General features: G+C 36.5%; 1 protein-coding gene across 3 annotated transcripts in view; it reads left to right on the plus strand.

Annotated features, from left to right (window-relative positions):
* The window catches only part of jag1a (jagged canonical Notch ligand 1a), a 56,820-nt gene extending 33,068 nt beyond the window's left edge, over nt 1-23,752 (plus strand). For 2 of the 3 annotated variants that reach the window (XM_077246081.1, XM_077246079.1), the window contains exons 6-26: nt 435-565; nt 1,611-1,730; nt 4,870-4,983; nt 5,897-6,010; nt 6,311-6,424; nt 7,659-7,705; nt 9,304-9,477; nt 9,578-9,728; nt 13,308-13,472; nt 13,562-13,675; nt 13,796-13,909; nt 14,873-14,986; nt 15,073-15,189; nt 15,758-15,785; nt 16,618-16,703; nt 16,809-16,922; nt 18,472-18,581; nt 18,691-18,915; nt 19,034-19,165; nt 20,204-20,357; nt 21,050-23,752. In XM_077246081.1, the coding sequence (XP_077102196.1) occupies nt 435-565; nt 1,611-1,730; nt 4,870-4,983; nt 5,897-6,010; nt 6,311-6,424; nt 7,659-7,705; nt 9,304-9,477; nt 9,578-9,728; nt 13,308-13,472; nt 13,562-13,675; nt 13,796-13,909; nt 14,873-14,986; nt 15,073-15,189; nt 15,758-15,785; nt 16,618-16,703; nt 16,809-16,922; nt 18,472-18,581; nt 18,691-18,915; nt 19,034-19,165; nt 20,204-20,357; nt 21,050-21,603 (2,992 nt within the window). In that variant the 3' untranslated portion in view covers nt 21,604-23,752. The remainder of the gene's footprint in view (nt 1-434; nt 566-1,610; nt 1,731-4,869; nt 4,984-5,896; nt 6,011-6,310; nt 6,425-7,658; nt 7,706-9,303; nt 9,478-9,577; nt 9,729-13,307; nt 13,473-13,561; nt 13,676-13,795; nt 13,910-14,872; nt 14,987-15,072; nt 15,190-15,757; nt 15,786-16,617; nt 16,704-16,808; nt 16,923-18,471; nt 18,582-18,690; nt 18,916-19,033; nt 19,166-20,203; nt 20,358-21,049) is intronic. The other variant, XM_077246080.1, reaches the window with a different exon arrangement.

Here is a 23,752-nt window from a genome sequence, read left to right on the forward strand (position 1 = left end):
AACCAGGTGAGCTGACTCACTGTCTACTGTCCAAAACGACAGCGAAGGCAGCTCGCTAAACTAAGGCTTCTTTTTGCATTTTCTGCACTGGGCTACTCATTAGTAGGGATGTTCCTGAAGCCAAATACCTTATTCGGAAAAGGTACGGGTAATGAGTAACGCATTCTATAGAACCCCTAAACGGACATGGTGATGGACAAAATATGAGATGGGAGGAAAAAAAATATGTCAATGCTTTTGCATTGACTCACAAAAGTTTCTCGGGGGAACGTGAACGTTTGCGAGCGAATGCAAAAGCATTGAAATATAATTTCTGAAATCCTGTCTAGGTTAGCAGCTCACTAGGAATTGCAACAGAGCCGCATTACGTCAGTGACTTCATGTTACGAAAAGTGTGTGTCTTATATTCAGAGGTGATGTTGTGCCCTTCATAGGTGTCAGTACGGCTGGCAGGGCGAGTATTGTGACCAGTGTATTCCACATCCCGGTTGTGTGCACGGCACATGCGTCGAACCCTGGCAATGCCTGTGTGACACAAACTGGGGAGGGCAGCTCTGTGACAAAGGTATTCTATTCTATTCTGTTTTGTTCTATTCTGTAATGTCCCATTCTGTTCTGTTCTGTTTTGTTCTTTCATGTTCTATTCTATTCTGTTCTGTTCCGTCCTGTTCTGTTCTGTTCCGTTCTTTCCTATTCAATTATTTTCTATTCTGTTCTGTTCTGCTCCGTTCTGTCCCTGTTCTGTTCTGTTTTGTCCTGTTCTATCCTATTTAATTCTGTTCTGTTCTGTTCTGTCCACTTCTATTCTGTTCTGTTCTCCTCCGTCCTATTCTATTCTGCTTTGTTCTGTTCTGTTCTGTTTTGTTTTGTCCTGTTCTGTTCTGTCCACTTCTATTCTGTTCTGTTCTCCTCCGTCCTATTCTATTCTGCTTTGTTCTTTTCTGTTTTGTTTTGTCCTGTTCTGCTCTGTCCATTTCTATTCTGTTCTGTTCTCTTCCGTCCTATTCTATTCTGCTTTGTTTTGTCCTGTTCTGTTCTGTCCATTTCTATTCTGTTCTGTTCTCTTCCGTCCTATTCTATTCTGCTTTGTTCTGTTCTGTTTTGTCCTGTTCTGTTCTGTCCATTTCTATTCTGTTCTGTTCTCTTCCATCCTATTCTATTCTGCTTTGTTTTGTTCTGTCCTGTTTTGTCCTGTTCTGTTCTGTCCATTTCTATTCTGTTCTGTTCTCTTCCATCCTATTCTATTCTGCTTTGTTTTGTTCTGTCCTGTTTTGTCCTGTTCTGTTCTGTCCATTTCTATTCTGTTCTGTTCTCTTCCATCCTATTCTATTCTGGTTTGTTCTGTTCTGTCCTGTTTTGTCCTGTTCTGTTCTTTCCTATTCTATTCTGTTCTGTTCTCTTCCGTCCTATTCTATTCTGTTTTGTTTAGTCATGGTCTATTCTATTTTGTTCTATTCTATTCTATTCTGTTCTGTTCTGGTCTGTTCCGTTCTTTCCTATTCAATTATTTTCTATTCTGTTCTGCTCTGTTCTGTCCTATTCTATTCTGCTTTGTTCTGTCCTGTCCTGTTCAGCTTGGCTCATTTGTTGAATTGTTTTATCTGATTTAGATTTGAACACCTGTGCCACGCGGCAGCCCTGTCTCAATGGCGGCACCTGCAGTAACACCGGACCAGACAAGTACCACTGTGCCTGTCCTGATGGCTACTCTGGACAGAACTGCGAGAGAGGTGGGTCACACACACACACACACACACACACAGACACGCACACCTCCTCGCATGAATGATGTCCACTGCAAACATCCGCTATAAAAAGAGAAAAGGATGCCGTGGGCGGCGGGAGGAGGACTGGGAGGGGCATCCACTCCTGATTGAACTTGTATCATGAGCTCAGATTTCTTCATTTAGTGTATTGCGAAACACAAAGTTGTGATTCACCATGATTTCTCAATATTTACCCTACAGTTTAAAAGTTTGAAGTCGGAAAGATTTTTAAAATGTCTTTGAAAGAAGTCTCTTCTGCTCACCAAGGCTGCAATCATTTGTGTGTTGGAAAAATAGCTCTGGTTGGTTTGGCATGATGTGTCTCCTGTCAAACACACTTCGCCATGTCGTCCAGGACGCAATAATAGAGATATTTTCTTGTTCTGCTGTTTTCGTTTTGTTCTGGTGTGAATCGTTTTTTCTTTGTTTATCCTTTCTTCTTGTCATGTCTTATTGGATCTTGCAGTCAAGAAAACATCTGTGACTTTACTGTCCCCTTTGATCAATTTAATGCATAAATTGATCAAAAGTGACAGTAAAGTAATTTTATAATGTCAGAAAAGATTTCTACTTCAAATAAATTCTGTTCTTTAGAACTTTCTATTCACCTTGCTAGATAAAAGCATTCATTTTTTTGAGGGAAAAAAAAACTAACTCAAAACTTTTGAACTCTAGTAGTGTATGTATTCGATTTGAGGAATATTCCACATTCATGGAAGATCTGGAGAAAAACTGTCCTGGATAAAATACTGATTGATTCGAATTTTGCAAAGAGAAGAAAGTTGTTCAACAATGGTTTGACAGATGTTTTCTTGAGTGCACGATTTGTATGTTATTGATCTGAATCGCTCGTGTTGCTTATCAGCGAGTCGTCAAATTAAGCTTGTATCATGTTGCCGTTCATACAGTCCAACTGGCGAGAAACTCAATTTAATTTGCTTGCCAAATCCAGTTTTTACTCACTTTTGGCACTTGGTGAGGGTTCATTTCGGATCCTGCTTGTCAGTGCTTGCCCATATTTCTCTCTTTCTGTCTGAGATTTCTTCAGTCAGTAAAAGAGAGACGATGTCCTGCCAAAAACATGCACACATACACTTCAAATACCAATCAAGCAGTCGATGTCCTGGCCAAGCCAAAGAATGCAGTGTGCATTAATTTGATTTGAGCAGAAAAATCCATCACATCGTGTGCACGCTCTATCACAAATGTGTCTTGGAAAAATCGTCAGCTCGTCCAGGACGCAATAATAGAGATATTTTCTTGTTCTGCTGTTTTCGTTTTGTTCTGGTGTGCATCGGTTTTTTGTTTATCCTTTTTACTTGTCATGTCTTACTGGAAATAAATGCTCACAACCTCTTGCTACACTCCTCTGTTTTTGTTGGTGGTCTCTGTTCGGTGTGAGAAAGGCCAAAGGGGCTTTCCCGTCCACTGACTGATCTGATAAAGAGCGATAGACCGAAGAGAGGGAGTGACTGGGAGATTGAAAGGGGGAAAACCAAGACATGACCCTGCCTGACTGCCTGTGAACACTTGAGAGGATACAATTTTGGTGCAACAAAACCGATACTGATTCTTCTGTCTCACAGTTTAACATTCAGCTGACCCTTTGCTAAACTTTACCCCCCTCTGTTATTGTTGAGAAGCTTAACAAAAAAAAAAAAAACATGATTTCTGAATTGGTGAACAGCACAGTTTTCAGTAAAGCTTTCCAAACACAGAGGACTTCCATATAAATACATTAGTAAATTGCAAATGATGTGTGGCAGATATTTATAAAATGTTGGTTCAATCATGACAACTCTCTGAATAGTTTCAGCATGTTATTGAATATGCCAATGTATTTGGTCTTGGCGGACTAGATCTGCTACACTGCTGATACTGTTGATAATTGCTGCTGCAGTGCAAGTATGGACTTGGTACTGCTAATAGATACATAGACATGGTGCTATGAGCCTGTAAGATATGCTGCTGCTGCATAAATAGACAGATATGAATAAATCTCGTAGCAGATCTAGGCAGGTGGAGCTGGGGAGGTGGAGGGGTTCAGAGGAACTCTGATGACGCGCTACAGAACTAGCTTACAGCGAACACTGAACCAGACTATTTAAATGTTGAGAAAGCATTCTCATTGGTTGCTGGGTCAGTAGAGGCCAATCAGCTTGCTTCATGCGGTAATCATGTGATTGCTTGCAGGTTGCATGTAAAGGACTGATCAGCCTGCGCCCTCTAAAGTTTCATGATTAACTAGATATTTTATTGATAGAACTACATTTCTATTACCAAAGAATTGTTAAATAAGTAAAAAGTGAAATGGCGATAGTGTAAATGGAGTAAAAAACAAACAAGATCAAATTTAATAAAAAAAGTAATACAAAAAATAGCAATGCTATACGTTTAAATTTAGTCAATGTACAGTCAGCTGATCATATAAATTAAAATACACTGCAATCAGGATCCTGACATTTGTGTGATTTTAACATTACTAATTTACTATTATAGTATTTATCATTAATATTTTGAATTAGCTTTTAAGTGTTTTGTTTATAACTTTAAAATTTTTGTTTCGTTTTTGACGTCATAATTTTTATATTTCCATTTCTATTAAGCTTTCATTTTTATATAACTTAAACACCTCAAACTTATTTTATTTCACATAGTTGCCAAGGCAACATTACTAAATGTAGTTTAATTTTTCATCTAACATTTATATCATATTTTATTTCAGCTTTATTTATTATTTTACATTAACAAAAATATTTTTAGTTTTAGTTTAGTGCAGCTGGAACAACAGCAACTGAAACTACTTACTAATTAAATAAATAGAACAATGAAATATTGACTTTGAAATGTTGAAATGAGTCTGTTACGTGAGTAGAAAGAGTCCGTGCGGCCATAAAATGACACGAAACAGGCAGAGGCATACAGTGCTGCTCGAGCAGAAGGAGTGTTTGTCATTGTTTGGCAAATGTGTGGTCCATGTGTTTTATTTTGGGGTTGAATGTCTGTGTTTTGTGCATTCCTTCAGAAAACACTGTTCTGTCTCAGTTGTGCTTTGTGTGTGTAAGCACAACGTTATAACATCTCTCTCTCTGGCTTTCTGTAGCGGATAATGCCTGTTTGTCTGAGCCCTGCTTGAACGGAGGTAGTTGTGTGGAGTCCAGTCAAGGGTTTGAGTGCCAGTGTGCGCCGGGCTGGACAGGACCGTCCTGCAATATCAGTAAGCCTTCTCTACACTGTCTCAAACTGCTCAGATTTTCCTTCAGTCATGGGTCAAGTTTCCATACGTTAAAAAAATCTGATTGACATTGAAAGACAGCGCCGAGCCATATATAGAAACCAGAATGTCTTAGAGACTTGGAGGTGGGCTCCTTTGACTCGGGCCAGTAACATTTGAACCACTCACAACACTCTAGTAACATGAGATTAGCTATGTTTCCATCCAAAGTTGCGAATTTAACTAAAAATGGGAATATCGCAGAAAACATTTGAGAAAAAAGCAGCGTTTCCATCCAGAGTCGAAGAGAACAAAATTGTCACTTCTTGATATACTGGTGCTAAATATCACTAAGAAGAGTAGGAGAAGCCACTGTATATAATAATTTTCTTATGTAATTAATTGCTTCATGAAGAAGACGGAAATCAATAAACGCGTTTCGGAGGCGGAAATGCGTTTATTGTGAACGCAGTCGTGTAAGACCGTTCTGGCAGGTTATTATAGCGAACCACTTTGACGTCAGGCTTTGCTAAGGCACAACCAAAATATTTCAGAACACAACCATTTCACAACCATTTCAGAACAACCAAAACAGCATTTCAGATGCCGTGCAAAAAGATGCCCATCGCGAAAACTCACATGATTCAAATCAAATAAACGTGTTTCCATCTTAGTTTATGCGCATGTTTATGAGTGCATACTTTTTTTTATGCACATTTTTTTGAATTTATGCGCATCTTGCTATTTCCATCCAGCAGTTTTTTATGTGATATTTATGTGTAAAAATATGATTTTATAGCAATTTCCTTTTTTTCCTAAAGAGAAAGATATGATACTTAAATGAAACATAACTCAGAACTTCAGAAGTCTATTGAAATATGATGCAAATCTCTTCTGGGTTTTTCCTCTTCCTCAGATGAAGATGACTGCAGTCCAAACCCGTGCAATCACAGCGGTGTGTGTGTGGACCTGGTGGACGCTTTTAAATGCATCTGCCCCGCGCAGTGGAGCGGGAAGACGTGTCTCATTGGTGAGTGTCTCTACTTTACCCCTCTCTGTGCCTCCGCTTCCCCTCTCTTTCTTTGAGTCAGGGTGTGTTTGTTCAAAAATCCAATTTCCGTGGAAACCGAGTCCGCTTTGGAAGAATTTAAGTTACAGACCACCATGAGACCCCACCGCTGTTTCATACTACAGTAGAGTGCATTTACAGTCCATTAACACACACACACACACACACTCAATTCTTCAGGGACGTTTGGCTGTATGTGTATCTGTCTGATTGTAATTTAGACTACGCTCATGCTGATTTCTTTTGTCATTTTTGGCCCAGATGCTAATGAGTGTGAGGAAAGCCCATGCATCAATGCCCACTCCTGCCGGAATCTGATTGGCGGATACTTTTGCGAGTGCCTCCCTGGTTGGACTGGACATAATTGCGACATCAGTAAGTATTTCATGGTTTCGAATTAAACCAGTCAGAGACTGACTTCATAAGGTCGGTTCACACAGAATGCGTTTTTGCTGTTAAAAACACGAGACGCAGGTCAGTGGAACAAATAACCCGCAAGGTACCTGAATTTTAGAACGCTGCGACATGCGCGAGACGCGAGCGCAACGGTTTAAGACATCCATCAAGTGTGTTTACATTGAAAAGCAATGGAAAAATAGCGCAGTAGAATGTAAAAACGCGTTCTGTGTGAATGGTGAACGAGCGCTTAAAGATGTTCGCATGTTCATGGTAAATAAGTGCATTTGCAAATAGAACTGCAGTTATATCAAGAAGTTCATATCGCATAGGAGTGTTGGGAAGAAATTAACTAAAAGTTGTGATATATTTATTTAGTGTAGTTTTAAAACTAAAAACTATTACAAATATATATTTTTTTTAAATGTATGTAAAATATACTGAAATAAAATAAAATATTAGATGAACTTAAAAAAAAATTTGAATGAAAATTTTCAATATTGAAGTACTAAAAAAAATTTAATTGAACTTAAAATCAATTAAAGCTAAATAGATTTTTTTTAATGACAAAAGGACAGAATTATTCAAACTATACTAAAATTAAAATGAAAACTGAAAATATCAAAAATAAAAGCTAATTCAAAATATTAAATACTTTAATAGTATATAAATAATGCGAAATAACACTAATATTGATTAAATATTTTTGTGAATTAGAAACATTACAGAAGTTAAGCTGTTTTCATAACTGTCTAGTTTGTTCATGATCTTTGTCCTGTTTTTCCACAAAAAAATGGTTTAGTCAGTGTGGCAAGTTTATTGAAATAAATCCGTTCCAAAAAAACTGATTCACCAAATCATTAGTCATCATTCTAGTTTTCCTACAAATCCCAGCATGGCATTTGAGCAAACTCCTCTAGTACAGACATGAATGATAATACCTCAAATAATGCAGATGTATGTATTGTTTAGAAGATGTTTATTCAATATTATGGCTATTTCTTTTAGATTTCAGCTGCTAAAAGAGTCTGGTGCTCTCTCATCCGTCTCTGTTTCACATGTTTTACCTTGATTAAACCCAGGATTTTACACCCTAAAATCAGAAATGCAAAAAAGTGTGCATTGATCTGGGCCCTGATATGCAACCTAATGTTGCTTTCTTGGCACGATTTATGAAATGTGAACTGATATTTTGATGGATTACCCCCCGCAGATGTCAACGACTGCCATGGACAGTGTCTTAACGGAGGGCTGTGTAAGGTAAGTCCTCGAATGTTTCCATTGGTTTTGGCAGATGTAATAGCCCCCCCAGACTCTCTTTCTCCTTTCTCTACCGCTCCGTTTCTATCACCTCCATCCATTCTTGTTTTAAAATAGTAGAAGCTGAGTCATGCTTTGAAGAATGTACATAAAGAGACAAAGTGGTCAAAAAGACAGAGTGAGTTTGTAAAACGATCAGATTACCATAAACATTCTTGTCTCCTGCCCTTGTCTCCTATTCATTGTTTTTTGCTCTTTTTGTGTACTTTCTTCACTCGCTCTCAGCGCTGATACTTGTACAGCTGGAGTGCATTAGGACATTGTCTGAGCCAGTTAGCTATAAAAACAGAGAGTAAAGTCCTAATCAGTACTGACAATCCCACGTTTGATTTGATCAGATTCAACATGTTGTAATGGACTTTAGGATATTAGTCCCGTAGACTGAGAGAAAGTTAAGTATCCTTACTAGGGGTGGGTGATATTGTTTTGGCATAAGCGTCACAAAATATTTGTTATATTTTTCTAACAAATAGTGTTTTTCTTTTAAGCATAAATCTAAGATATATTCTATGAACATATGTCTTATCTAAAACAAGACTAAATAAGAACATACTTATTAATAATCAATAAAATGATTATCATTAATAAGATACAATTAATAATTATTTTACTGTATACCAAGTAATAATTATTATTATTAATAATGTTTATAAAGTTCAAGAGTTTCAAGAATTTGAAAAATTTGAATTTTTCAAATTAAAAAATATATATATAAATTATTAAATAATATTGCTAATTATTATTCGTCATCTTAATCTGTATGAAATACTAATACTTTTGTTATTAATATATAATAAAAATTATTATATACATTATTGCCAACATCATCATTATTATTAATGTTGACAATAATTATTATTTATCATCTTAATATGTATTAAATAATAATAATTATTATTATTATTCAATTTTACAAATTATTATTATTATTTTACTGTAACGGGTAAGAATTAAGAAAATATATAAATAATTGTTAAATAATAAAATTATTAATAATTATTACTATTATTTTACTGTATAACAAGCTGAACAAAGTAATATTAACAATATATTTACAAAATTATTATTATTAGTAGTAGTATGAATAGTAATAATTATGATTATTATTTTACAAATTATTATTATTTTACTGTAACAGGTATATTAAGAAAATATTGTATATAAATAAGTAATATTATTAATAATGATTGTCAACATAATTATAATATTGTTATTAATGTTGACAATAACTATCTTAGTCTGTTTATAAAATAATACTAAGTTTGTGATAAAATTTTACAAATTATTATTATTATTATTTTACTGAATAGTAAAGTAATAACTAAAAAAGTATTTAAATAATCAAATCATCTCAACATCATTGTTATTATGATTAATAATATTAAGAATTATTATTCAATTTTAAAATATATTATTATTGTTATCATTAACGGTATTATTATTTAATACTGATTAGTTAATACTCATTTTTTCCCCCAGTGAATATGCCGCGCAGTCCTAAATGTGTCTGTCCCTCTGTCTATGTCTCTTTCCCTCAGGATCTGGTCAGTGGATATCGGTGTCTGTGCGCACCAGGCTTTGCAGGGGAACACTGTGAGCGGGACGTGGACGAGTGCGCTAGTCGACCCTGTCTCAACGGCGGACGCTGCCAGGACGCTGCCAACGGATTCCAGTGTTTGTGTCCTCCTGGTTTCTCAGGTGTCACGTGTCAGGTGAGCAAAACACACTCAGGCCAGAACACCTTCTCATGTCTTAACCATATCTGGTCATTTCTATGTCGATATTGAATAAACACACACATTTTGTCTTCAGCTGGACATAGACTTCTGTGAGAGCGGCCCGTGTCAGAACGGAGCGCAGTGTTTTAGTTTGGCCTCGGATTACTACTGTAAATGTCCAGAAGATTACGAAGGGAAAAACTGCTCCCAACTCAAAGACCACTGCCTCATCACACCATGTCAAGGTAGGTTACCAGAAGATGTCCATGCATGTCCACACATTACTGATGAGATGGCCATATCATTTAATAGTCATTGTTAGTGAAGGAAACCTGTTTGAAACGGTTTATTTTGGGATGAGATGCAGGAATTACACACAGCCGCTTTAAGGAACTATTAAGGAATTAGTATATGGTTTAGAAGAGCACATTAAGCAGCGGTAGGTGAGAGTTGGAAAACCGTAGAGCCAAGACTCGTTAAATCTGAGATAGTTGGTTTATTGTCAATGAAAGATATCCATAGCCATGTTTCCACTGTCGGGCCAAATGCGAGTGTGCTAGTACGTGTCAGGGCCAGTCACGTTTCCACTGTCGTTTCGCCGGGGCTTCCTCGGGGCCACCGGCCAGGGTTTTCTGGCCCGACGAATACCTTGGTCCAAAGCGGGCCAACTCGGGCTTGAGGAGTTTCTGTCTAGACCCCGAAGCCGCCGCCAGGCGTCGCCATTTACGGCATTTAGAATTTCAGCCGCCGCCAGCCAATAATTTCGTAAGCCAAATTGAGACGCCATCTGATAAAGTTTGACTGAGCCGGCTAGAATTACTTGCATCAAATAATAATTCTATCACATAGAGACATACACACACGAAATATATAAACAATACACGAGATCTATTTTCCCACTGGATTCATAACAGCACAGTCTTGTGCTCGTTGCTACGATACACAGACTCACAGTGAATTGACGACCAATTAAAATTGCTCGTTTTCCGTACAGAAGAAGCGATGCATTTTTTTCTCGCACTGAGGTGAAATGGCGGAAAGAAGCAAGCAAGGTAATTTTGATCTCACTTCTCACATACTTTCCTAATTCCTACTTACTTTTTTTTTTTTACTTAGGCCTACCCAGACTTTTGTTAAATCTTCAGGGCACGGTTGCACAAACACCTGAATCAAAGATTGATGTTATGAACCAAATATTCTGGAACGGAGAGATTTATAGCACTGAACGTGATATTACTGCAGTAACAAACCACCGTTTCCACATTGCTAATTTATGACGCATGCTTCAGTGTACATTGAAGTGAAATGTGCAAAACTTTGCCCAAAATAATACTGATAACAGTGTGTGTTTATATTAAGGCGAGACACGGCAGGCAAAAACATAGTTGTTTTTTTACTGGTCAATTTTGAGATTTTTGGATATTTATCTTCAATAACATGTCTTCTTTCAGACTTGTGGTGAAAAAAAGTCCGAAATACACATTTAGGTCTTTATTTTACTACACTTCGTCTGTTTATATTATTTCGTGGAAATATTGAGATCTAGTTAATCAGTAAAACATAGACATTTGTAGACATGAAGTGGCAGCTTCAGCCATTTGCCGCTATGAAAAGTTTGGCGGCTGCAGCAGCCATTTAGGTTTTGGCTGAGCCGGCTAGCCAGCCAATAACTTCATCAGCCAGCCATTATTCTCAAAACAAATGGCTTCGGGCTCTAATTCTGTCAGCATTAAAGACTTTTAAAATAATTTACCTCAAAACTCACTTTCATGTTTGAATGCCTTCTGTTTGTGATCCGATGTGGATTCTGACCACCGAATAAGGTAGAAATATTTATATGCAATGCAAAAGACTATGCACGCTAACCATGACCATGGTAGACATGGTAAATATGAACGCTTGAAGAAATCAGACCAATCCTAAAGTCTATCACAATCATGTTTTTATTTTATCTGTCAGTAGCCTATGTCTCGTCTCTTTATACCGGACTATCATAAAATAAAACAACTTTTTTTTTTCTGGAGCTTCCTCTGTTTCTCTGACTGATAATATAACAAGCGGTCGCTTTTATCATGTTTGTTTTGCGATCACGCTAGTTTCCAGTGATTTCTTTCTGAGTAGAATTGACTAGAAGTGATTTCTTTCATTTTTTTTATTTTTTTATAAAACTTCCATTTGTTGGTGAAATGATGGGTTAGTGTGACGTTGTTCTAGACAGGCGTGTTTTAGTGAAGCGCTGTGTAGCTTCAGGTCCGACAGTGGAAACGCAGTGTGTTTTAGGCCCGGTGCTACAGGCCCGGGGCTTTTAGCCCGGCACGGCCCGTTTAAAGCCCTGGCTCGCAGTCGCACTGGCCCGACAGTGGAAACGCGGCTCATGATAGTCCTAGGCCGTGTACTCTAGTAGTCCTGATGTCTCCAGCTTTATTGAGTGCTAATCGGCGCTCTCAGACTCCAGATCTCGGCTCTCATGTGTAGGGTTGTAAGATTATCTGGTTGGCCACATACTGAGGTTTTAATGGGCACTGGAAATAGAAGTCGAGTCTTTTTAAGTACATGCGGCCGTAAGACTATCCCCATCTCAAGGCCTCGCTGCGTTTGATGCCGTGCCATTGTGTACGCTGTAGCGTTGGCGATTGCTAACTCTAGTCTATTGGTCCCCCGGCCCTTTTCACCACGGTAGCAGCTAAAATAGCGTTACACGATGCGTATGCTAACCCGAAGTGAGCTTACAGAGAGGGGAAAACCCCCCGCTAGTCAGACTGCATGACGACGTTGCTAATTCTTAGCATGCCGCTAAATGCTTTCATCATATTTGTCAGTTTGAAAGAGATATTTTGATGGGTTCCCACGGTCAAAAAAATACATTTAATTTTCCAGGCCTGGCAAAGTCACGTTTCTAGTTTTCTAAATTTCTAGTTTTGTCATTTTTTTAGTTGAATTTCTGGATTATTATTATTATTTTTTGCTTTTGAAATTAATTGATCTTGTTTAGATTTGGTTTATCTAAAACAAGACTAAATTGCAAAATACTTATTAACTATTATGAAATTATATTATTGATGATTATTAATTAGTATCAATTATGTTGATCATTATTTTTCTGTATAACAATTAAGAATTTATAATAATAATAATAATAATAATAATAATTATTATTTTACTGTAAAACAAGTAAAGATTCCAAAAATATTTAAATAATAGCTGTCAACAATATTATTATTCTTACTAATAATAATAATAATAATAAGTATAATAACAAGAATAATAATTGTTATTGTTTTTCATGTCTACAATTATTATTTATTATCATCTTAATCAGTATGAAATAATAATGATACTACTACTACTACTAATAATAATAACATTAGGTATACTGTGAGAGAATCCCTGTTGCAAAAACAGTTTCGGATCATTTTATTTGATTTTTAGCTGGTCTAAATTGTTGATCATGTGGTCTACTAGTCGTTGGACCTGATTTTGATCTGGTAGACCATTTTGGTCAAGTTTGATCTAGACCACCTAGTTTGAACCAGTTTTATCTTGACCACCTAGTAATATCCGGTTAGACCTAGACCACCTAGTTTGATCTGGTTTTATCTAGATCACCTAGTTTGATCTGGTTTTATCTAGATCACCTAGTAATATCCGGTTAGACCTAGACCACCTAGTTTGATCTGGTTTTATCTAGATCACCTAGTTTGATCTGGTTTTATCTAGATCACCTAGTAATATCCGGTTAGATCGAGATCTAGACCACCTTGTTCGAGCCAGTTTTAGTTTTTACCAAAAGGACTCTTGATAACTCCGTCCATATTTTCCCCCAGTGATTGACAGTTGCACGGTTGCTGTGGCGTCTAACAGCACTCCAGGCGGCACGCGCCTCCTCTCCTCTAGTGTTTGTGGTCCTCACGGGCGCTGTCGAAGCCACGCCGGTGGGCATTTCAGCTGCGAGTGTCAGGAGGGGTTCATGGGAACGTACTGCCATGAGAGTAAGTGCCATGTTCAGCGCTATCTGTGTTCTTTAAAGTCATAGAACATAGAATCTTTTAACATCATATTTCTCACTCTTTACTCGCAGACATCAATGACTGTGAAAGTAGTCCCTGCCGCAATGGTGGTACTTGCATTGATAAAATCAACACTTACCAGTGTATCTGTGCTGATGGATGGGAGGGACCCAACTGTCAGACCAGTAAGTGCATCTCTTTTTTTAATGTCACTTGAAATGTAATTCAATTATTTGGAAATTGGAATGCAATCGTAAAACAAATACGAATATTTAGCACTAAAACATTGTTTGTTTCCAAAACAGACATTGACGACTGCAGCATGAACCCCTGTCGGGACCGAGGAGTGTGCCGGGATCTGGTCAATGACTTTTACTGCGAGTGTGAAAACGGCTGGAAGGGAAAGACCTGTCATTCACGTAAGCCACACCTCCTCATTTGCATACCGTTTACTTTGGACTAGATCATTTAACTAGCAAAATTATATACAAAAATAAAATTAAAAGAGAGATTTTGTTGTCAGGTAAATTAAAAATGTTTGTTTTAAGAACTAAAATACAGTTAAAACCTAGCATGTTTTGTTCAGTGTTATTTTAGTATCATTGAGATGCTTTTTATTTTATTTTTTAATTAAGTTTTTATTTGTGTATTTTCTGTTATTTTAATTTTAGTTAAAGTATTAGTAATTTTGTTGTGTTTTTGTCATTTTATTTTTAAATTGTTTTTATTCATTTTTATTTATTTTAGTTTTTTAATATTATTTTTAATTTTTCTTGTTTTAGCACATCAAGTTAAACTAAATTAAATGAAAACTCTTGCCTTGGCTAATAGCTGAAATAAAATCAGTTTGTTTTTTATATTTTATTCCATTTCAGCTAACATTTTATTTTATTTTAAGTTACAAAAAGTTATAAAAAAAAATGTTTTTTTAATGATTTTAGTTTTAGTTAGTTAAAATAACCCTGTTTTCTATCTCAAAAAAATAGTGATATTTAAACTTTTAATTTTATTCAATCTTTAGAAATAGATTGTTTATTTTAATAAAATATTTAATTGAAATTAACCTTTTATAATGACATTTATTCTTTTTAATTTAAATAACAATATTTATTTATTTTTATATAACAATTTAATTTACAAGTATAATATATATATATATATATATATATATATATATAAATAAAATAACTATACTTAGAAAAATATGTCATTTTTGCTACTGAAGTTTAAATCAGAGACACTTTTATCGTATACAGTCTAATAAATCGTGATATTGATGATATCGCTTAATTTGAAATGTGAAGCAAAATCATCCCAAATATATAGTAGGTTTCTCTGAATGCAGTCCGTTTGTCTGACAGCTGATTTCCTCTCGTTTCTAGGCGAGAGCCAGTGTGACGAGGCTACTTGTAACAACGGTGGCACGTGTTCAGACGAAGGCGACTCGTTCAAGTGCATGTGTGCTCCTGGATGGGAAGGCGCTACCTGTAATATAGGTGAGCTGCTAATGACCGGAAGGAGCTTTTCTGTGAGCTGGGCTCTGAATCCATCCGTTATAATGAAAGTTTATCATCGTCTACAGCAAAGAACAGCAGCTGCCTGCCGAACCCCTGTGAGAACGGAGCCACGTGTGTCGTGACGGGTGACGGCTTCACCTGTGTCTGCAAAGAAGGCTGGGAAGGGCTCACCTGCAGCCAGAGTACGGCAAAACTTCCTGTTCCACTTCCTTACTCCTTCCTGTCTTGACTCCTGTCTACCTCCTGTTTCCAACTCTCACCTACTGCTGCTTAAGGTTCTCTTCCAAACTATATACTAACTGGATAGTTCCTTAAAGCTCAAGTGTGTCATTTCTGCGCTTCGTCCCAAAATAATGACTGACCTTATCTATGAATTACTTGTGTCTGTATAATTCACTGGGATAGAAGGAATTATTTAAGTGTAGATAAATGACACTTTTACCTTTAGCTGCAGACCCACACAGAATCTGCACTGCAGAACTCCAGTTTTTCACAAACAAACACAGAAAATGCCCTAAATAGTCCATAGATTCTGTCTGTGCCTGTTTAGTAGTTTCAGCTCAAATATCATTAGCAGACGCAACTTTAATGAATGATTGTTCAGGTTGGATTATGAGCTAGTATGTTACTATGGTAACAATATTGCGACGTGTTGATTTCACTCTAAAAAGAAGAGTTTTTAAGTGATTTGCTTTTTTTATATCCGTATTCAATCTATAATAACAAAATGTTTGATGTTTCGTTTTACAGATTCCAACGATTGCAACCCACAACCATGGTAAGCTTAATTCTGTCAATTAATTTAATTTAACTTAATCTAATCTAATTTAGTTAAACTTAATTTAATCTTAAAAAATGATATTAAATTTTTTTTTTAAATAACAATGTATAACAATAAAATATAAATTAGTGCTGTCAAATCGATTAATCGCGATTTATCGCATCTAACATAAAAGTCTGTTTATATAATGTGAGTGTATATATATCAATTAATCATATATATATATATATATATATATATATATATATATATATATATATATATATATATATATATATATATGTACACACACACACACACATACATACATATATGTATGTGTGTACATATGTATGTATACATATATGATTAATTGATTTGTCAGCACTAATAATATACACAATACATTTTGATAAACAGCAATATTCACCCACATATATTTTTACTTTATGAATTTAATTAAGTTTTAATTAAAGAAAAATGGTGGAAACTAAGTTTTTATTGTGAGCATTAACTGTACGATTTAGTATATACATATTTTGTGTATTGTTAATGAAGAATTGTGATTTTACCAGAAAATGCAACAAATTCAATACACGAAGCATCCAATTAATAAAATAAATGTTTAAATTAATTAATTTAATAGTTTCTTACAAAATACTATATTTTGTTAAATATTTATTACAAATTAATATAAATATAAATGTAATCATTACAACTTTTTATGTGAAAAAAAAAATAATCCTGACAAAAATGATGCACATCACAACGTATTTGACGTCCAAACTTGTAGCATGTGTCCTGGTGAACTTTGACCCCATATCTGATCACGTGTATGATCTCTGTGCAGTTATAACAGCGGCACGTGTGTGGACGGTGATAACTGGTACCGCTGTGAGTGTGCCAGTGGATTCGCAGGGCCGGACTGTCGCATCAGTGAGTGATTAATGACGCTTTATCTAATAAACTCAGTATATAGACATATATCGACACATAAGATGGTGATTTTACAGTAATCTAAACGTGCGTCTCTCCCTACAGACATCAATGAGTGCCAGTCATCTCCCTGTGCGTTCGGTTCCACGTGTGTGGATGAGATTAACGGCTACCGCTGCCTGTGTCCCCCCGGCAGGACCGGGTCCCGGTGTCAGGAAGGTACAACTCCCATTAACATGAATATTATTAGTCATGGTTGCTTTTGCTTATACAGAGTTTGAGGTTCTTCAAAAACTTTTGTGAATTGACACCTCAAATCATGCGTTTATTAGAGGAACTTTTACTTCCTAACTTTTTACTTTTTAGGATTCTAGGGAATCATTTAAATGTAATTTTTTTTTTTTTTATTGTTCTAGATTTAAAGGATATTTTTCATTTTTTAAATCATGATCTCAGCATAGATCTCATATTATTATACTTTAAAAATGATCATGATCTCAGAATAGTTTTCAGGTGTCTAACGAAACCCTTAGTAATTTAATTTGAATAATTTTTTCATTATAGATTCAAAAGATATATTATAATGGCTTTTACACTTTTTACAGTGACTATTGTTTTATTATTATTTTAGTAGGTTTGTTAGGTGTTGTTACCGAAACCTTTAGTATTTTAATATTGCTTAATTATTTTTGTTCTAGATATATTATAATACCTTTTAGTTTTTTTTTACTTTGACTATTGTGTTAATATTATTATTATTATTCTTTTTTTTCTTTTTTTTTCATTTTAATCATGATCTCAGAATAGGTTTGTTAGGTGTCATTACCGAAACGTTAGTATTTTAATTAATTTCATTTATTCTAAATAATCTAAATAATTGAATAATTTCATTTATTCAATAATTTTAGTATTTTAATAGTAATTTTAACCCAGAATGAATCAATTTCTTTGTATTTTCTTTGTATTTTGTAATAAGTACTAGCATACTTATTGTATTAGCAAAATCAAGGCTCTCAGTTTTTTTTCTCAAAAAACATAAACATCATTACCATCACAAATTGAAGGTGGATTATGGGATGTGTACATTTTTTTTTTTTTTACATAAATTAACCATAATTTGAAGAAGTTTCATTTTTCAAGATTTAAAATCGTCAAAAGTGGCCCTAATTAAAGAATAAAAAGTATACATGTCACTAGGACAGGGACGGTTACCGCATTACCGCAATACCGCGGTCACGTGACTCCAACCGCGGGTCTGAGCTCGTCAACGTCATCACCGCAAAAAAACAAAACAAAAAAAAAACCTTGGCCTGCACATGTGTGCACGTTGTGTCTAATGACATGGATTCATTGATTCTAATGACATGGATTATGTCTAATGATATTGTGGCTTACATGGATTCAAGGTTTTCTAAACAAAACTTATCATCAAAAGATGGAGCAAATCCGACCTTTCGCGAGTAGCGAAATGTTCCGTGACGCATAATAACATTCCATTCGTATTAGAGATGCGCGGATAGGCTATTATTATTTCATCTGCAACCGCATCACAAAACTCATCATCTGTCCGCCATCCACCCGCACCAACATTTTTTGATCAATTTTCGAAACCGCATCCGCGGCGCTGACTGTTTTTTGCTGGCTATTTAAAGCGGTTTACCGCCATACCGCGGGAAAATCTTGCTTTTCAACCGTGGTTAGAAAAAATCCATACCGCCCCAGACCTACATGTCACATGATTTTTAAAGTGGCTTGTTTTTTCTCTTAGTCACCGGACGTCCGTGTGTGTCCGGAGGTCGGATTGCTGTGGACGGAGCGAAGTGGGCCGAAGACTGCAACACCTGTTACTGTCACAAGGGGATTGTGACCTGTACTAAGGTATGTATTGTAGCTGTTGTTTAACTGTTGACAGAAGTTCATAGTGATGCGTTATCATTTCTGAATTTGGTCTCTTACAATACTTACGCTTCCTTCCTCTCGTGGTCAGCTGTGGTGTGGCCCTAAACCCTGCCGCATGCTCGGCTCCGGGCGAGGTGACTGTCCGCTGGGTCAGCTGTGTGTGTCGCTGCGTGACGAGCAGTGTTTCGTAAAGCCCTGCTCGTCTCAGGGCGAGTGCATGTCTGCTCACCGGCCGGCCGTACGCGCGCGCTGTCACCCCGAGAGCGACTGCGCCAACGTCACCTTCACCTTCAACAAGGACACCATGCCACAGGTGAGGCCACTGAGACTGATTGTCAAAGTCTGGTGATGGGGTTGCATGTATATTTAATTAATACATGCATATTAAAATGTGTTCTTATCTTATGATGTGTATGTACTTTGGCTCTCAGGGAGTGACGGTGGAGCAGGTGTGTCGTGAACTGAGACATCTGTATGTGACTAAGAATGTTTCGACTGAGTTTTCCATCTCCATGACCTGTGAACTCTCTTCTGCCGCCAATAATGAGATCCATGTGGCCATCGTAAGTGATCTAACGCAGTATTTAATTGGCTAGAAATTGATGCAGTTTCTATAAAATGCTATAATATCCTTATAGTTATAAAGAACGACTTGAAAAATCATTGAATTACAGGGCTTGACAGTAACTTTTTTGCTCACCGGCCACTGTGACTAGTGTTTCTCCAAAATTTCTAGCCACTCTGCATTTTCACTGGCCACAATTTAGACATCGATACCATGGGGAAAAACTGCCAAATAGATATTTTTAACATGATCTCATAATTTGGCAGCAGGTATATTAGGCTGCTGTCACTTTGAGATCTGACGCACGCATCCATTATACTGTTAAGGCCATTGCACACTGAGTCCGAAATTTTCGTATGTGTTTTTTCGTATTCTTGATTCGGTGGCTCTGAATTGTCAGAGACCATTGAAACACCATTCAAACTGCTTGCCACGGATGCGAAAAGCGCAGAAAATCGAACCCGATCCGAATTTTTTTATAACGGACGAAAGTTTCAGAGGCAGTGTGCAAGCGTGATTGACATAACGTGAGGTCGATTTTTTATTTATTTATTATAGTGCGAAAATTTCGGATGCGAATTTTGGACTCCGTGTGCCATGGCCTGTTTACGTTCACTTAAAACATAACTGACTGTGTTTACGTGAACACTCACCAAGATCGGCATTTTGACTTTTTGTGTGTATTTGACTGTTTAAACGCAATAAGCAACGAAAAATAACTAAATTTAGTACTGAGAGGTGGCTTTATGTGCCTCACTTTGGGTGTGAGCCCAAAATATGCTGGAATGAGTAAAATACACGCAATCACACAGCGAAATTCAAGTCTGGTTCAATGTTACAAATCCACCCGCATTTGACAGGTGTTAATGTCAAGCCCTGTATATATATGTATTAATGTCAAGCCCTGTAAATATATATATGCATACAGTTGCCATGTACAACGGGCATACAGTTAACTGTCTGTAATTTTCTAAATCTAGCTAGGTCAGTATTTTTTTTTAAAGTTGCATTTTAAAGGAAATATTGTGTTTTCCAGCATGTGACTGAGGATGGGATTCACGGCCGAGTTCCAGTTAAAGAGATCACAGACAGCATCATCGATCTGGTGAGCAAACACAGCGCGAACAGCACCATCATCGGCTCCATCGCTGAGGTCCGCGTGCAGCGCAGGCAACCGCAAAACCCCAACGGTGAGACGCGACAGGAACTCCTAAAACCTCACAGGAAGTAGCCGTAGGTCAAAACGAGGGGATCCTCTGATTGGAAATTAAATTACTATTTTAGAACAAATACATAAATATTGAGATATAAAATACAGATTCAAAACTTTGGGTGAGGGAGTTTAAAGAATGAATACCTTTATTTAGGAAGGATGCATTAAATTGATCAAAAGGGACATTTGTAATGTTACAAAACATTTCAATTTCATATAAATGCTAGTAGTTTTCCACATTAAATTAATAAATGTTTTTTGAGCATCAAATCATCATATTAGAATGCTTTCTGAAGGATCATGTGACACTGAAGAATGGAGTAATGATGCTGAAAATTCAGCTTTGATCACAGGAATAAATAACGTAAAAAATATATTCAAATAGAAAATGTTTCTTTTAAATTGAAATAATATTTTAGAATATTACTGTTTTTACTGTATTTATTTAGTCAAATAAATGCAGCCATGGTGAGCAAAAAATCTCCAAACCTTTAAATGATAGTGAGTGTATATACAGTGTTAAATTACATGAGATGAAAAATATTAAGATTTTGTTGTTATTAAATATAATAATGAATAAATAGTGTAAAATACTAAATGCTTTGCACACATTGAATGGATGTCATATTTTGCCAGCTTGTTTTGATTAATCCATTGGTTCTCGTTCAGTAGACTACTTGGTGCCACTGCTGGTTTCCATTGTGACGGCGATCTGGGTTTTGGCCCTGGCGTCGGTGTTCCTGTGGTGTGTGCGGCATCGACGCAAACAAAGCTCCAGCCCCACCGCGATCAACCCCGCCACCCCGTTCTCCACAGGAACCCCAGATGAAAACACGGTGAACAACGCTCGTGAGCAGCTCAACCAGATCAAGAACCACATCGAGAAGAACGCGTCTAACGGCAGCCTGCCAGGAAAAGAGCACCACTGTGACGACAAGAACACCGTTAACGCCAAAATCAGGACGCATTTCTCGGAGTCCACCAGACTGACGCAGGACGACTCCAACGCGCGGTTGCAGAAGACACGCTTTCCACGTCAGCCGGCCTACGCGCTGGTGGACCGAGACGACAGGCTCAGCTCCAACGAAACGGACGGTAAAACCCCGCACTGGACTAACAAACGCGACAACAGAGACCTGGAGTCGCAGCACAGAGCTCCGGATTCACAGCAAAGAGATCCGGACACGCAACACAGCTTGCACAAAATGGAGTTTATCGTATAACAATCATTGACGACGTCTCGAAAGGTCAAAGAATAGCCAATGAATCAAAAAACTGTGACGACAAGTCCGGACAGTATTTGTTCAGACGTTGCGCTGCAGTGGGACCACAGGCTGGTCCGTTTTATTTTAATGTGCGTCAGTCAGTGTCTGTAGGGCCTGAAGGCATTAGCCTGTGCAGAACTTAAAGCCTCGAAGACAAAACCTGAACGTGATTGTAATTGGCCAAAATCTGCAAAAAAAACATGTCCTGGTCACATTTCACCCTTGAATTCATAGACATTATTAGATTATATGAATGACAATTAAGCACATTTGTCTCCCAAATTCTCATTATTGTAATCTTGTTTTTTTTTTGTAATGTCGTTTTTTATTTTCTTCTCAAAAGTGAAATACTGCCGTTTTATACAGTAAAAAATACTGTAATACTAGGATTTGTTTTTGCAAATCAGCATGAATTTAGGGTTCATTCACATGACTACAATGCACTACAAATGGTAAAGTTTTTCCTTTGCATTTTTGAAAAGTTTCTGTTCGCACGGATCCACGAAAACAATTAAAAGAAGTGCTGTGTTATTCATGCCAGGCCAGTAGATGGCGATGCCACATTGTAAAGAAACACTTAGCGCCTAAAAACGTAACACGAGCATTTTAGTTTACACTGAGACGATAATGGTTTTGTTTTTCAAAAACGTGAACCTTGAAATCCAAGTTTTCAGGCCCCAAAAACACAGCTGATGAACAACCAAAATGCATAACATTTTTCAGTATTTTAGTTGAAAGTGGTGTCGTGTAAACGGCCCCCAAAGGCAGTACAATAAATTCTACAATAAAAATAATATACCATTATTTTATTTTTTCAAATAATGAAAATTATGCCTGAATTATGCTGTTTTTGCTTTGCGGAAATGAGAATTACAGGGTAATGTGCTTAAACTTCATAGTGCTAAACGTATAAAATATAGTGTCTTTTTACTTTCTAATGACTTTGGGATGAAATTAGCCATGGAAATGTTCCTGGGGGTTTCGTGAGTATTACCCAACTGTTGAACTGAACGGCACATGCAGACTGTACCAGAAATAGCTTGTAAATCAATGATAACTGGTGCATCATGTGCTTGAAGATTGTATTTAACTCCCATTTATTGGGTTTTTGACTGGATTTTATTTTCCCGCTCTTTCCAGCAGTTCATTTTTATTTATTCTGCTCTTTTTTTTTTCTTTTCTTTTTTTTTTACATGTGTACAGTCATGCTTAGAAGTTGCTGTCCATATGAAATTCACTGTCAATTTAGATGTTGTATAGATGACTTTGTACATATTTTCTAATTAATCATTGTGTATATTTGATTTATTAACTTAATAATCGAGAGCCTATCGTTTGTTTTTATTTATATACATTGTTTAGGTTTGATAATGTGTCCAATCTTTGTATTTTTGGATGGAAAATATTGTCTCTTGTTTCTGAAATGCCAAAATAATAGTTTATTTTTGAAGAATAGCTTGTTTATGTGTGTCTAAATCCAGAATACAATGTGCAATGTTAAGAAAACGTGCATGGCTTGTGTTTGTACTGTCCTGAGACGTACTAGATGGGTTTTCCATCTAGTGTTGATGCAGATACACTTTTCTAGATGTTATGACTTTAAAACCATTCCTGAACATTTTTAGCATACTTTCTGCTCATAACTGTGTTAAATGAATTTGGCAGACCAGGATATCAAACAATGCTTGTCTAGTTTTTTTCTGGTAAACCACAGTGTTCAAATGAACTTGAACCAAAACGTCTAAAGGGAACGAACAGTATTAGAAGTGCAATGTAATATGAAATATGAAGAAAACAGAACTGAATGTGATAAGCGAGACAAACATGAAATCAAAATGATTTTAGTAGACCATTTTTATTAATTGACTGTGGGGCTTTTCTGCTTCAGTCTGTGTTACTACTGCCATGTTGTCTAGTTCATTTGTTGAGTTTGTTCCTTTGATTGTTTATTTCTTGTGTTTGTCTATGAAATGCTTCTATGAAAAAGCAGAGCCATGAAAACAAATCATCCTGGGGTTTGTCAAAACATTTATTTCGATTTTCATTCAGTTGTTGACATTTGGATCCTTAAATCAAATAAAATTTCACTTGGATGTTTTGAATATAA

Source organism: Siphateles boraxobius, unplaced genomic scaffold (assembly GCF_051911475.1).
Source record: "Siphateles boraxobius isolate OS27281-9 unplaced genomic scaffold, OSU_SipBor_1 29, whole genome shotgun sequence".
Lineage (NCBI taxonomy): Eukaryota > Metazoa > Chordata > Actinopteri > Cypriniformes > Leuciscidae > Siphateles > Siphateles boraxobius.